The 13,191-nt window shown below is 45.8% G+C and overlaps 1 protein-coding gene across 15 annotated transcripts in view; it reads left to right on the top strand.

Moving 5' to 3' along the window:
* Positions 1 to 63: 63 nt before the first annotated feature.
* LOC129204426 (TRPM8 channel-associated factor 2-like) overlaps positions 64 to 13,191 on the top strand; it is a 29,679-nt gene continuing 16,551 nt past the window's right edge. For 2 of the 15 annotated variants that reach the window (XM_054820488.1, XM_054820419.1), the window contains exons 1-2: positions 1,098 to 1,436; positions 10,309 to 10,942. In XM_054820488.1, coding sequence (XP_054676463.1) covers positions 1,397 to 1,436; positions 10,309 to 10,942 — 674 coding nt within the window. In that variant the 5' untranslated portion in view covers positions 1,098 to 1,396. The other 13 variants (XM_054820446.1, XM_054820436.1, XM_054820452.1 and 10 more) reach the window with 13 other exon arrangements.

The raw sequence follows: 13,191 nt of genomic DNA, 5'->3' as shown, positions 1-13,191 counted from the left end.
GGGGGAGGAGGAAGGGGAGGGGAAAGGGAGGGACCGAGAAGTTTCTAGAGAGGCAGCCGGGCTGTCGCAAAGTGCCCGGGCATTCCAGGGGCCGGGGTGAAAGTGCGTGTCGCCCCTGGGGGCGGAGAAGCCGTCGCCCGGTGGGGGAAGACAGCCGCCTGGCAGCGTTACATGGCGGCGGCGGGGCGGGAAGGAGAGGAAGAGGAAGATTTTATTCACGAGGAGGAAGGCGCGTTTTTACAGTGCTGGGCGTGCAGGGCAGGTGTGCCTACCTCTCGCGGGTGGTGCAGGGGGTCCTGGCTTGGCAGCGAGGAGCAGCTGCTGCTCCTTGCCTGGGGAAGTTTTACGCTAAGCTGTGCTTAGAGTAAAACTAACTTTCCTGCCACCTCAGTATTGGCAGTCCTTTGCAGATGCATGGGCTTGTTTTCATCCACCATGCGCTTGTGGATGAGCACAAGAAAGGTCGTAGAAACAAGCACGGAAGCAAGGTCCCTGGGCAGCGAGCTTGTAGCTCGGGGTGCTCGGGCATCCCTTGGTTTGCTGGGCTGGGTGTCCTGTTAGAAACCACGTGTTTGAGAACGGTTGTTATCCTGGACCAGGAAAGGTGAAGACGTGCTGAGGGCACAGAACATAAAGCTCTGTGGCCTGCCTGTCAAATCCATTGGGGTAAGTAACACAGTTTTATGCTTCAACCTGCAGCTGGAACATTTGAGGATGCATCAATAAAAAGAAATGCCCCCTCTTAATATGAAGAGCATTAGTGCAAGTGCAGAGGAATTAGCAGACTATGGTCTGGGCATCTGTACGAACCTCATGGGCTGTATGCTACTTTTGTCCAAATCATTTGCAATTTCCAATGATGTAAAATCAGACCAGGACCTTGTCAATCATTTCGGGCATAAATAACTAAAGCATAAAGCGTTAAGTGCATTCAGCCTTGCACTGCAAGCCATTTAACACCAGCTCCCCGGCCCGCCCCGCGCAGCTTTGCAGGCTCCCTGCGTCGGGCGGCGTCTTCCCGGCCCTTCTTGAACTTTCCTTTCCCCTCTCTTCCGCTTCCCGACGGGTGGACGAGCTGCCGCACAGCGGCCCCTCCTGCCTGCCGCAGTCGCTCCTCCGCGCCGTCGGCTGCGAAAAAGAGCTGGGGCTGCGCAACAGCGGCCAGATCGCGCAAGCCCCCTGCGCGGCTGAGGAAAAGACACGGCTGCTTGTTGCGTGCCTTCTGCGTCTTCAGCCTGGTGTTTGACCCTTCGGTAACAAAACCAGTCACTGAAGGTGAAAGAGGTTTGCAGGCTGGTGTTCTGTGTTTCCAGAGTTGCTTTTCCAAACCTGAATGCCATCTCAGGATGTGGGCCCGTGCAATGCAAACCTCTAAGTTCAGAAGGAATCCCTGGAAATGCTGCAGAAGGTTTGGCAGCAGTATGTGAGATTGCTTTGTGAGTATGCATGTTGCATTTGTCCTGACTCTGCATGCAACCTGGAGTTGTTCCGTGCCAGTATAAAGCTGCATCTGCGCACAGTGCACAATGGCACCAGCAGCCTTAGGATGGCTCTGCTGATTGCCAGAGGGAAGTAGTAGCAAAAGAACCTAAATAAAAAAACCTGTAGTTGCTTCAGCAGGTGGGCGTACACTGCGAAATCTACAGGTTTGCCCTGAAAAAGAGCATGCTTTTCAACCCCAAGCAAACACAGGCTTCAGTGCACTTTCAAACTGACTATGTAGGGGGAGGGTGGAGAGGGAAAGAAACAATTGTGGTTTCTGGGTGCATGTGGTCTAGAAGCTTCTAGCTGCTGTCAGTTTGCAGTTTAACATGGATGAGTTGTTTAGCTGCAGATCAAATCTGTAAGAGGTACAAAGCCGGTTCTGTGCATAGACCCTAGACCCTGATGCACTGATGAACACAGAAGTACCTACACAGGCTCTGGTCTAGCAGGTCTTGTTAGGGGAGGCACTGCAAAAACATGGGATACACGTCTTCATCTATTCCCTGACTAATAAGTCTGTATGGTACTGAATTTACATTCTTCAGTCACCACTAACACAAGTTCTCTGCTTTGTACTCCCAATTCATCAGGTCTGACCTCTCTTTTCACCTAGATTTTCTAATAATAAACCAATTATATGTTGATTTAAAATAAGTTTTTTTCTGGTCATCTGCCTTATGTTTGGCAATGAAGTTTCTGTTTGGGACTAGTACTTTTTCAGCTGTATGGTGTATGCTTCATAATCCAGCATTTAAAATCACAGTATGTAGAAATGGTGCTAAATTAGCTACAACTGCCAAACATGCTAGAACCAAGTTTAGGAAAGTGAGAAATAGAAGGAAAGGAGATCTTTTAGTGGAGATCTCTTACAGGTGTTATGTATCTCACATATTTTAAGCCATTCCTCTGTTTTCAGCATAGCAGTGCAAACTCTTAGATAAGTAATTTAAACCAATAATGCAGGCTATGTCCCTTAGTAACTTTTCAAAGACTACTTAGATATTAAGGGCCTCCCTTAAGGTGCAACAGACAAAAGTTGAAAGCAGGATGTATGTGGAGGGCTTTATAGAAAAAGGGGCAGAGATAGAAAAAAGGCAGTGAGTGGTTTAGTTGATGTCGATGCCATAACGCTTTCACTAGGGTATGTATGGGTGGAAAGCAGGTCAGAAGAGTCTCCTTAGTCTTTTAAGCCTCATTTTAAGCCTGTTTTAAAGCTTGTTCATAATACCACAGCATTGGAAAGGAGCCTTAATGTCATGTCAGGCCTGTTTTCAGAAGATACACAGTAGAGACAATTTTGAAACTAAAGACAGTAGACTAAGCAACATGGGGAGAATACAAAGGAAAGATTTCAGAAATTGATGGGTACACTTAGGAGACATGAAAATGAAAATTCTGGCAATATCAGGCGGAGTGAAAGACAAGTGAGCTGATTGCCTAAAATAGAATAGAGAATAGCGTGGGCAGTAAAATATCCTGAAAAACAACTAGTTGCAGCAAGAGTCTGGAACAGCCTCCCATGAAGCCTATCTAAAGCTGGTCTGCAACATGCTAGATTTATGAATAGGTTTATAAAAAGACTTATTAGAGGTAGTAAGGTTTGGAGATAAAACATAAAAGATGGTGTAGGGCAACACAGCTCAGCTGTAGCTTGACAGGTGCTGCACAGGCAAGGGCAGGACTCGGGGTGGCCTAGCCCATCAGGAAGGAAGGACCCTTGGGGTGCTGTCAAAGGGTTGACTTCCCACGTACGTCATGGCTCGAGTCACTGCACTGTGTAGGTTGACCAAAGCCTCGCCATGACAGGCTGTGGCCTGGAGGTTCACTTCTCCAGTTGTGTGGATCACGCTGGCACTGTGGACTCACACAAGCAGGGATAAGAAGTGAGGAATGCAGGTCTGTACAAGCTCAAAGATGACAATACGAGATAACAGCAAACAGAGTAACCAAAAAGGGAATGAACCTGAGTATTCATTGTGATTGGAACATGAACTGAACCCAAGCTCATCATGAGCACTGGGTGCACGCTTGATTGGCTTGAAAGGGCTGAGCATGGGGTGTAAGAAAGGAATAAAGAAAGAAGCCACACACTCTGTGTTGACTCAGACTTAACCACCAGCTGGCAGGCAGACCAACAGCCCAGCCATCGGCAGGGACATCCTTGATGCCAGCTGCCAGGGAAGATGTGATTCGAGCCAGCACAGCTTGAGTGTGGTGAGGACATTCCTGGGGAAACTAATACCAGAGGGATAGCTCATTGGACGTGGGCAAAAGCAATAATTTGTGCACCCATGTTATTTGAAATAAGGCCTTAAAACATTGATTGATTGTAAATATTTATCTAGCTGCAGTAATGAAGAACTAAGGAAACTTGTTACTTTTTTTTTACTTGGCATACGTTTCTTCTGAGTGATTACTTGGTTAGTCTCAGAATCTGAAAGAAACCCCAGGTGCTCCTCTGTTGGTGTGTCACACTTATACTGAGTTGGAAAAGAATATGATTTAAGAGATCAGAGATAGCTTGTAATACTTCTGCTTGTTGCATTATAAATACCATGGTGCATGATAAGTAGGAAGCAATGTTCACTTTATGTGAATTGCACATTTTTTTGTTGCTATAAGCGGTGCTTCCTTTGAAGTCCACAGTAGGGCACAAACCTTCATCAGTCTAACCCTACACCGTTAGTTTGTGTGACATGTCTGTGATAGGCATTAAGGATGTCAGCTGCTGCCTGCCACCTGAGTTACGGAATCATAGAATGGTTTGGGTTGGAAGGGACCTTAAAGATCATCTAGTTCCAACCCCCCTGCTGCGGGCCTGCCTGTTATATATATACCCTGCCTGTTCTTCATTCTCAGGTTCAGTGAGCTATCCCAGTCTCCCTGCTTTCGCTTGCTCCCGGACAGTATATAGAAAAACAAATCCTGTGCTGTCCTTTTAGTTTAGAAGAGATGAAGTTGTTTTTCCTTATCCTTTATGATGTCACTGCAGACTATAATAGATTTGCATGGCCCACGTGCAAAGAGCATTACACCTCGGTTCCTTGTGAAAACAGTGGTGTTACACTCATGCCCTGCTTTAAAGCCTAGCAACATTTAAAGGGAAGTGATCTGAGCTGTTACATAGCAGGCATGCAAATGAGACTCAACTCCTCCAGTGTGGGACTGGAAAAGGGCTTGTATCTCCAGTTCTTGGAAATTTCTGAGCTGCTCTTCTCCTTGTTCACCAACAGATGTCAACACTTTAATAAAACTACAGGCCATAGGACTTGCATTTAGGCAAGTTGTCATTTTTAAAAATTTATTTTCTATTACAGTTATGATTACTTCTCCTGTGCTTCTGCAGATTACTTTCTATTATTTAGTAATTTCATTTATGTGATATGTGCTATCCTTTTTAGATCACAGATGTAGATTTTTTTAAAAGACTGAACAGCACTTTTTTCTGTTTCAGTTATCCTGGTACTGATCATAGCCCATCAGCCTGCTTTCAGTTCATAGGAAATTAGTAAAATTAATTTTAATTAACCTTAATTATCTTTAATTAATTTTCCAAATGCAGAATTATTTTAAAATACCCAGACAGATGTCATCAGCTGCTTTCATTTTGTTCTTTCCTTGCCTTACCTTTAAAAGCAATTAAGATTGCTGGACAGATGTATGTTTACACATTCAGGTTTTCTATTTCTTTGCATCCTGTTAGCCAGTGAGCATACCCTAATGTGTGCACGTTAACACCACCAGAAAGGGTTGGCAATTCCTGTTTTTTTCCTTAAAACACAGCAGCATTTTACTAGGCTTGGAAATTGTAGTGTTTTGTAATCTACTGCTGTAAAGTGCCATATGAAAATAACACCAGTAACAGTAATTACAGATGCTAATTGCCTGATTGGTTCTGCTGCACTTTGACTAAAATTGTTGGGTTTGGGGGGTTTTTTTTAGTTTTTATCAGTTTTCAGTCTGTTCTCAAGTAACTCTTAACACTGTAATTGTAAAAAAAATAAAAAAATAAATACAGTAACTTCCTTTGGTAATTGCTTTCTTGACCTAAGATCAAACAATTTTAGTCAAAGTGCAGCAGAACAACAGAACACTATAATTTCCAAGCCAAGTAAAATGCTGCTGTGTTTTAAGGAATGGATGACGCTCCTAGTCATATGGTTTGGTTTTAGGTAGTCCTGTGAGGAGCAGGGAGTTGGACTCTGGTCCTTATGGGTCCCTTCCAGCTCGAGATATTCTGTGATTATATGTTCTCCACTAGGTGCCTTCTTTTACCATAGTTTGGAGCAGTTCTTTAAGACAGATTGTTGTCAAAGTTTAAGTGTTGTATTCTCTTTTGCATGCAATCCATTGGACCTGAATTTATTGCTGCATCTCACCACCCTTTTTGCACATTGCTTGATCTTGAGATTTCATGGGTTTCTGCTTTAGCCTACCTGACTGGTGGCCTCATTGTGCTTATGCTTTCACAGGTGTTGAAAAGGGTGGAGAAGCATGCAGAACATACCCAGAATGTTCAGTCCTGAGAGTCATCGTCTCCATCTTCAGGTTAACACAAATTTGAGCCCATTTTCAAGTAGTCGAGCCTCACAGTTACCCTGGATGCTGTTCATATGTGAGCACACACTGGCTGAGACTGAGTTTCTGATCCTCCAGCAGGGCAGAGCCTGAGCACATTACTGCCCTAACATCAGCCCAGGCTCTCACTTGTGTGCTGAAGCCAGCTCTAGAGTCCACTTACTCTTGCAGTCTAGACACCGGCTTTCTTTATAAGAACATGCCATAGAACTTTGAAGTACACTTGCAGTTTTTATATATATTAAATTTGCATTTGTGCTACACAGCACACAAGTCATAGAATCACAGAATCAGAATGGTTGGAAGGGACCTTCAGTGATCACCCAGTCCCAACCCTTCTGCCCTTCTGGGACATCTTTCACTAGCTCAGGTTACTCAAAGCCCTGTCCAACCTTATTAACACGTCCACTGATGGGGCATCCACAGCTTCTCAGGGTAACCCATTCCAGTGTCTCACTGCACTCATCATAAAAAATTTCTTCCTTATAACCAATCTAAATCTGCCCTCTTTCACTTTAAAACCTTGCTGATGATGAACAAACATAATGAAAGTAAGTACTTTTGTCTCTGCAACAAATGCTGATTGTCAGCATTCCTCTCTTGCTCAGTTTGTTGATAAACATGTTAAGAAGCAAAAGCCCACTCATTCTTTACTGCCTATAGACTTTGCAGCATACTTGGTGCTTGGTTACTGTGCAGACAGCTAGACTGTAAATCTGAAAAAGAGGAAAGACTGGAAACCCCAGGAGTCCCCCCTGTTTATGAAGAGCAGCCAAATCCCTAGGAATTGTGTCTGTCTCAGGCTGCCTGTGTTAACAAGTGATCCACCCCGCTGGCTGTCCTGTGTCTTTTGTCCTGCTCCTCTCAGATACTGCACAATCCTGTACTTTTTACGTACGGACATCCTCACAGGCTTTACAGGGACCTTTAAGGACTCACCCCAAAGTGACTGAGCGCTTGACACACAAAGTCTGTTCCCTTATTCACCCTTAGAGTCGCCCAAGTCACCTTCTCCCAGAGATACTCTTCCTGAGTGGACCAAGGGGTATTCCTTCCTTTGTACAACATCCCTTTTGGCTGGATGTGATGGCTTCTGGACGGCAGATTATGGAATCTTAAGTCTGCCTTGAATAAAGCCCCAATATACCTTAGTACCTCACCTGTAGTTGTGTCTGCTCTGGGTCTAATGAGTACACTTCCTTCTCTACACGCTGAAATGGTTAATACAATGGTAAGGGAGATACTGTGATTACACAGAATTTGGGAGTTCTGTTACATGGTGATAATTGCATTCAGTTAAGAGAGAGTTAAAATCCTTCCCAAGACAGCTACTCCTTGTTCTGGATAAATACCAGGGAGCACCCATCCTTTTATAGGACTGTGGTGAGTTGACCTTGGCTAGAGGCCAGAGCTGCTTGATCACTCCCCCTCCTTAACTAGACAGGGGAGAAAAAGTATAATGAAAGGCTTGTGGGTTGAGATAAGGACAGGGAGAGATCACTCACCAATTATCATCACGGGCAAAACAGACTTAACTTAGAGAAAAATTAATCTAATTTATTACCAAGTGAAGCAGAGTAGAGCAATGAGAAATAAACCCAAATCTTAAAACACCTTCCCCCACCCCTCCCTTCTTCCCAGGCTCAACTTCACTCCTGGTTTCTACCCACTCCCCCCCTCAGCGGTGCGGGGGGATGGGGAATGGGGGTTACGGTCAGTTCATCACACGTTGTTTCTGCTGCTCCTTCCTCCTCAGGGGAAGGACTCCTCATACTCTTCCCCTGCTCTAGCGTGAGGTCCCTCTCACAGGAGACAGTCCTCCACCAACTGCCCCAATGTGAGTCTCTCCCACAGGGTGCAGACCTTCAGGAACAGACTGCTCCAGCGTGGGTCCCCCACAGGGTCACAAGTCCTGCCAGCAAACCTGCCCTGGCGTGGGCTCCTCTCTCCACGGGTCCACAGGTCCTGCCAGGAGCTTGCTCCGGCACAGGTTTCCCACGGGCCACAGCCTCCTTCAGGTGTCTCCACCTGCTCTGACATGGGGTTCTCCACAGGCTGCAGGTGGAATCTCTACACCCCCTCATCCTTCCTCCATGGGCTGCAGGGGGACAGCCTGCTTCACCATGGTCTTCACCACGGGCTGCAGGGGGATCTCTGCTCCAGTGCCTGGAGCACCTCCTCCCCCTCCTTCTGCACTGACCTTGGTGTCTGCAGAGTTTCTTACATCTTCTCACTCCTCTCTCTGGCTGCAAAAGCTCTCCCAGGTTGTTTTTTCCCTTCTTAATTATGTTATCACAGAGGTGCTACCACTGTAGCTGATTGGCCAAGGCCTTGGCTAGCGGTGGGTCTGTCTTGAAGCCAGCTGGCATTGGCTCTGTCAGACACAGGGGAAGCTTCTAGCAGCTTCTCGCAGAAGCCACCCCTTTAGCTCCCCCTCTACCAAAACCTTGCCACACCAACCCAATACAGGGACCAAGGTCTAGGATGTTAGCTTTCAAATCCTTTGATAAGAAGAAGGGTGGGAACTAAGAAGTAAGGGTTTTTACTGAATTTACTTCAAACCTAGTCTTGTAGGGTAGTCCTCAGGTAGAGTACAAGTTGCCGAAACTCCACCTGATTTTCCTCTCCCCTACATCATGATCAGAGTATCAGTATAGGTTCATTAGTATCAAATCCAGAGAAGCCACCAGAAAAAAAAGACAAACTTTACTATTTTCCCAAGCTTTGTTACTACTTTGTTGCGTGATTCCTGGCAAGCCACCTAAACTACTTAGATCTCGTATTTGCCTTTAAACATAGGGCTTATTCAAACCCAGGGAAAGAAAGCTGGGATTCAGACTAAGCCAGCAAACAAGCACTAAATTGCTGGGCAATGTAGTTTTTACCCTGTGTTAATCAGCAGCTTCAACTCAGAAATCATATGTAAAACAACAGTGGAGTCTCACAAGAGTTTGGGCGGAAAATGTGCTCCTAGGCATGTCCATAGGATAAGCAATGGGGACGATACTGTCATTCTTGATCAGGTTGCTGTTTCTGAGCACCATGGGGCCTGTGACAAGTCCAAATGAAGAATGCTGCTTCTCCAGGATTTCTCAATTTTCCTGTGTTTGCATGCCAAGGACTTGCTTTCAGGGTAGCCAAATATGAAATGCATGAGAAGACTAGAGAACACCATTCCAGTGTTGGCATGGGATGTTGCCAGGGAAAGGGCCAGGCCCCCCCCAAGCAGCACTTTCCCTTGCCGTAGGCATTGTGCTCTAAGTCAGCCTTGTGAAACCTGAATGACAGGAACTGGGTGGGACTGGGTTATACTCTCTACCTCCAAACCTTCCTGTTTGCACAGTCACAGCAGCACCAGCTTAGCAGAAGAGACAAACTTTCAAGCTGGGGGAGCCTAAATCCACGTGCTGGGGGAGCATGTGTCACCCATAGATCTCAGAGGGCTCGGCAATTGAGGTCAGTACCATTCTCCTTACTTCATAGATGGGAAAATAGGTGAAACAAAGCTACAGAAAAGAGAAATTATTTGCTTATTAGTGGCAGTTTGGGTCAGGGAACTAGGGCACGAATCTTCTGTGCCTGGACCTGCTCTCCTAGGTACTGTGTGACTTAAACTGACATTTATTCCAGGGGAGCTGGTTGTCTTAATCATTTCTGTTGACTCTCCCCATCACAGCATCTCCTAATATTAAGCAAGGGCTTATAGTGCCTAAACAGAGGTAGAAAAGTACAACTTTGGAATATCATCTTGCAGCAACTGTGTGTAGTTTTGTATGTATCCAATTAGGAAGGAAAATGTGACCTGCATGTTTGAGTTATGCCATGTGTTGTATTGATAAGGTCTTCTCATTTTCTGGCTATTTCCATGTAAACCATCTCTACCAGTCAAGTTCCTAGTAGACTTTCCCTCTCCAAATAAATCGTTGATGGGAAAGTGAATACTTTTATTTCCCTGTTCTCCTCCATGATGCATAGCAGAATTTGTTGAAACAGTCACTTTCTTTTCCTCCATCATCTTGATACATTTGTAATTTCTGTTTAAATGGTAAATAGTGTGATAACAAAGCCAAACATGCAAACAAAAATCCCAAATCACTGAAAAAGTTGTGTCCACAAAGCTGCTTCCACTAAATGTTTCCCGTTTGTTTGGAGTTCCTACTAGACAACCCAGAAATGACCGCACAGAGTTGTTATAGCTTTATTGCTGAGCCATACTGTAATGAATGTTGGTCTTCTCTCCACCAGATAAGAGTGACCTGAAGATGAAACCATCTGCCACCTATGAGCTGTTAGTGGACGGTGTTGGGCCATGGGACTTCACTGGCGGTTTTGTTCCTTGTGAGCTGCTACTTGTTGGAGAGGATGCCTACCCTGTGCTTGTGAGCTCTAAGAAGCAGGTTCTGATCGCCGTTTCACAGTATGGGAAGGGCCGGATGGTGGTTGTTTCCCATGAGGGAATCTTGAAGGACTCCAAGTTTTCCCAGTTCCTCAGAAATGCTGTGGAGTGGCTCAAGCCTTCCCCCGAGGCCCTGGTTGGGGTCCATCCTCATTTGGATTCCCTCACCCAGCTGCTGCTCAGGGCTGGCACCAAAGTACAGGCTGGGGCAGAGCTTAGCCCCTCCCTGGGGGTGTACTGTATGGACGCCTATGACAGCACGCAGGCAAAAGACTTGGTTGGCTTTGTAAAGGGGGGTGGGGGGCTGCTCATTGGCGGCCAAGCCTGGCACTGGGCTAGTCGATATGGCAAGGAGAAGGTGCTGTTTGAATTCCCTGGGAATCAGGTGACCAGCGTGGCTGGCGTGTATTTCACAGGAAACGCTGTGGAGAAAGGCATCTTCAAAGTTGCCAAGAAAATTTCCAAGATCCCCTTAATTGTCCCGTGAGTATCTGAACTGCTCGATATTTGAACAACTGATCAGGTTATGCAGGTGAGGTGTTTATAGAAGATTCTTGAGGTGAGATGAGGATAATGGCGAACACTGGTTCTTTAATAGCCAGGATGGGATGCAACTATTGTCTTTCAATTTAAGGGGGACCTTCCTGCTGTTTGCAATTAGAAGGAATGGTGTCTTTGCTTCCAGGGTAGCTGGGCCGGGCCTGGGGAATTCATTCAAGGGGAAGGAAATGAGCGGAGCCGTCTTTTAGAGCCATCTGCCTGACCAGGTGTGCCTGAGTGCAACACACAGCAACACAGGGACAGGGATGGAAGGAGTAACTCCTCTCCCTCTCCCCAGACGGGTATACGTTGAGGGCAACTTTCCCACAGTTCAAAACCAGGTTGGAGATGAAGCACCAGGCCAGCCCTCTGGGGCAGGCTCTGGCTGGCAGCTGCTAAACCTGTTTGGCCGGTTACTTGCAGAAATTCACCTTCTGCAGGTGAAACCCAGGGGCTGGCGAAGAGTTGAGGGGTGCCACCTCCCTTCTCAGCGTCTGACACAGGCTGTAGGCAGGAAACCTCCATGCTCCCAGTTTATTTGGGATTCCAGCCTGGCCATTTGGGTCCTGGAACAGCAGGTGTAAAACTCAGGGCTGTTGTGATTTGTATATCACAGCAAACCAGGCAGCAGAGTCCTGGGCGTTGCTCTGCTGTCTTCCTCCACCTCCCCTCGCCAGCAGGTGTGCCAGGCTGTGCCTCGCAAGACTTTCTGCTGTTACACAAGGCACAATGGGTTCTCCGAGGAGCATGAGTGCTGCTGCACTTCCTCTGTGTGGCAGCTTCATGTCACAGCAGTGGAAGCTGCAACAATTACAGTAAAATTCCCTGCAAGTCTTTCCTTCAAGGCATTTTCCTTGTGAATATATAACACTAAATTTCTACTATTTTCAAACAAATAATTGGATTCGATACTCTCTGGATGCTCAATTTGTTTCCCAATAAAGGTAGTAGAAAGCTCTGCTGTTGAATTCAGCAAAGTGCTCAGGTCACAGCTCACAAATGAAGTTACTTAATTAAAATTTGCTGATTGATTCTTGTCCCCCCGTGCAGTGCACAGGCATGGCCCCACTGCCTCGTGCATGGAAGAGGGAGAGGGAGAGAGGTGGAGAATTCAGCAGAGAAAAATTACATAGCAATTAACAAGACTTTAAATGGTACCTAATGGTGAATTACACATTGTTTAGGGTGCTTTTGTGGTGGTTTTGATTGGATCTAGAGCCACAGAGAAATTTAGGTACCTAATTTCCGTGCAACACAAGAGCTCTGTGCATCTGGGCCTTGCTACTGGCCTTTGTTTAACCCACAGAGAATCAGACTGCACTCTAAGGCAGATGCTGTGCCATATGGGTGGGCGCATACTCTGTGTGACAAAGGGTCTCACTAAAGTAATAACCAAAGGAGAGCTGCAAATTTAATTCCTGTCCTATGGGCATGCAGAAGGGCAGCATTGTTTATTCTTACTGAGTTGGCTGCAATCACCGCATAACAACAGATTCTTTCCAGGTGTTGGGAGAAAACTCTGTTTGGCAAACCAGGAGAAAGTGTAGACAAAGCAAATGAGAATAATTCAACATGTCTTTTTCCACAGTGACATATAGGAGTTATATGGAAAGAGCAGAGATAAGAGGGCCTTGCACAGTGTAATGTCTTTATATTGTGGAGACCAACTAGTAGTAATGTGAACACTATGTGTTAGGGCCCTGATTCAACTTCTAGTCTCTCATTATTTGTCTAGCTGTGTGTCTGCCGGTCCATCTAGCCCATCTGGCCTAGCTATCCGTTCTTCAGTTCTCAACAGTGGCAGAGGCTGGGAGAAGACACAGAAATCTTTTGGGCTTGCCTGGTTGATGATGACTGGCGGGGGTAAATGGAGGAAGTTTCTGTTATAGGACATGTACCAATTCCCACATCATTTGCAGTTTAAGAAATATGAAAGGCTGATTCTTGAGTTTCTGCAATGTATTTAGATTTTCAAGCTGCTCTTCAAAGTCAGAGGTGTAGAAACTTACTTTTGACCTCTTCTTTCTCTCCTTTTTTAAAGGAGTTCTGAGATTCTTACAGATTTGCTTGGCTGCAAAAACTGAGGCTTTAAAAGGAGAAAAATGAGGTATTGATGGATTTTTTTTAAATGAAAGAACTGGCAATATGATTTACTAGGATGAGGGAGGAAGAAGAGGCAGGATGGACAGGGT

The sequence above is a fragment of the Grus americana genome, chromosome 1, assembly GCF_028858705.1.
Source record: "Grus americana isolate bGruAme1 chromosome 1, bGruAme1.mat, whole genome shotgun sequence".
Lineage (NCBI taxonomy): Eukaryota > Metazoa > Chordata > Aves > Gruiformes > Gruidae > Grus > Grus americana.
This window is presented reverse-complemented; position numbering and strand designations above follow the sequence as displayed.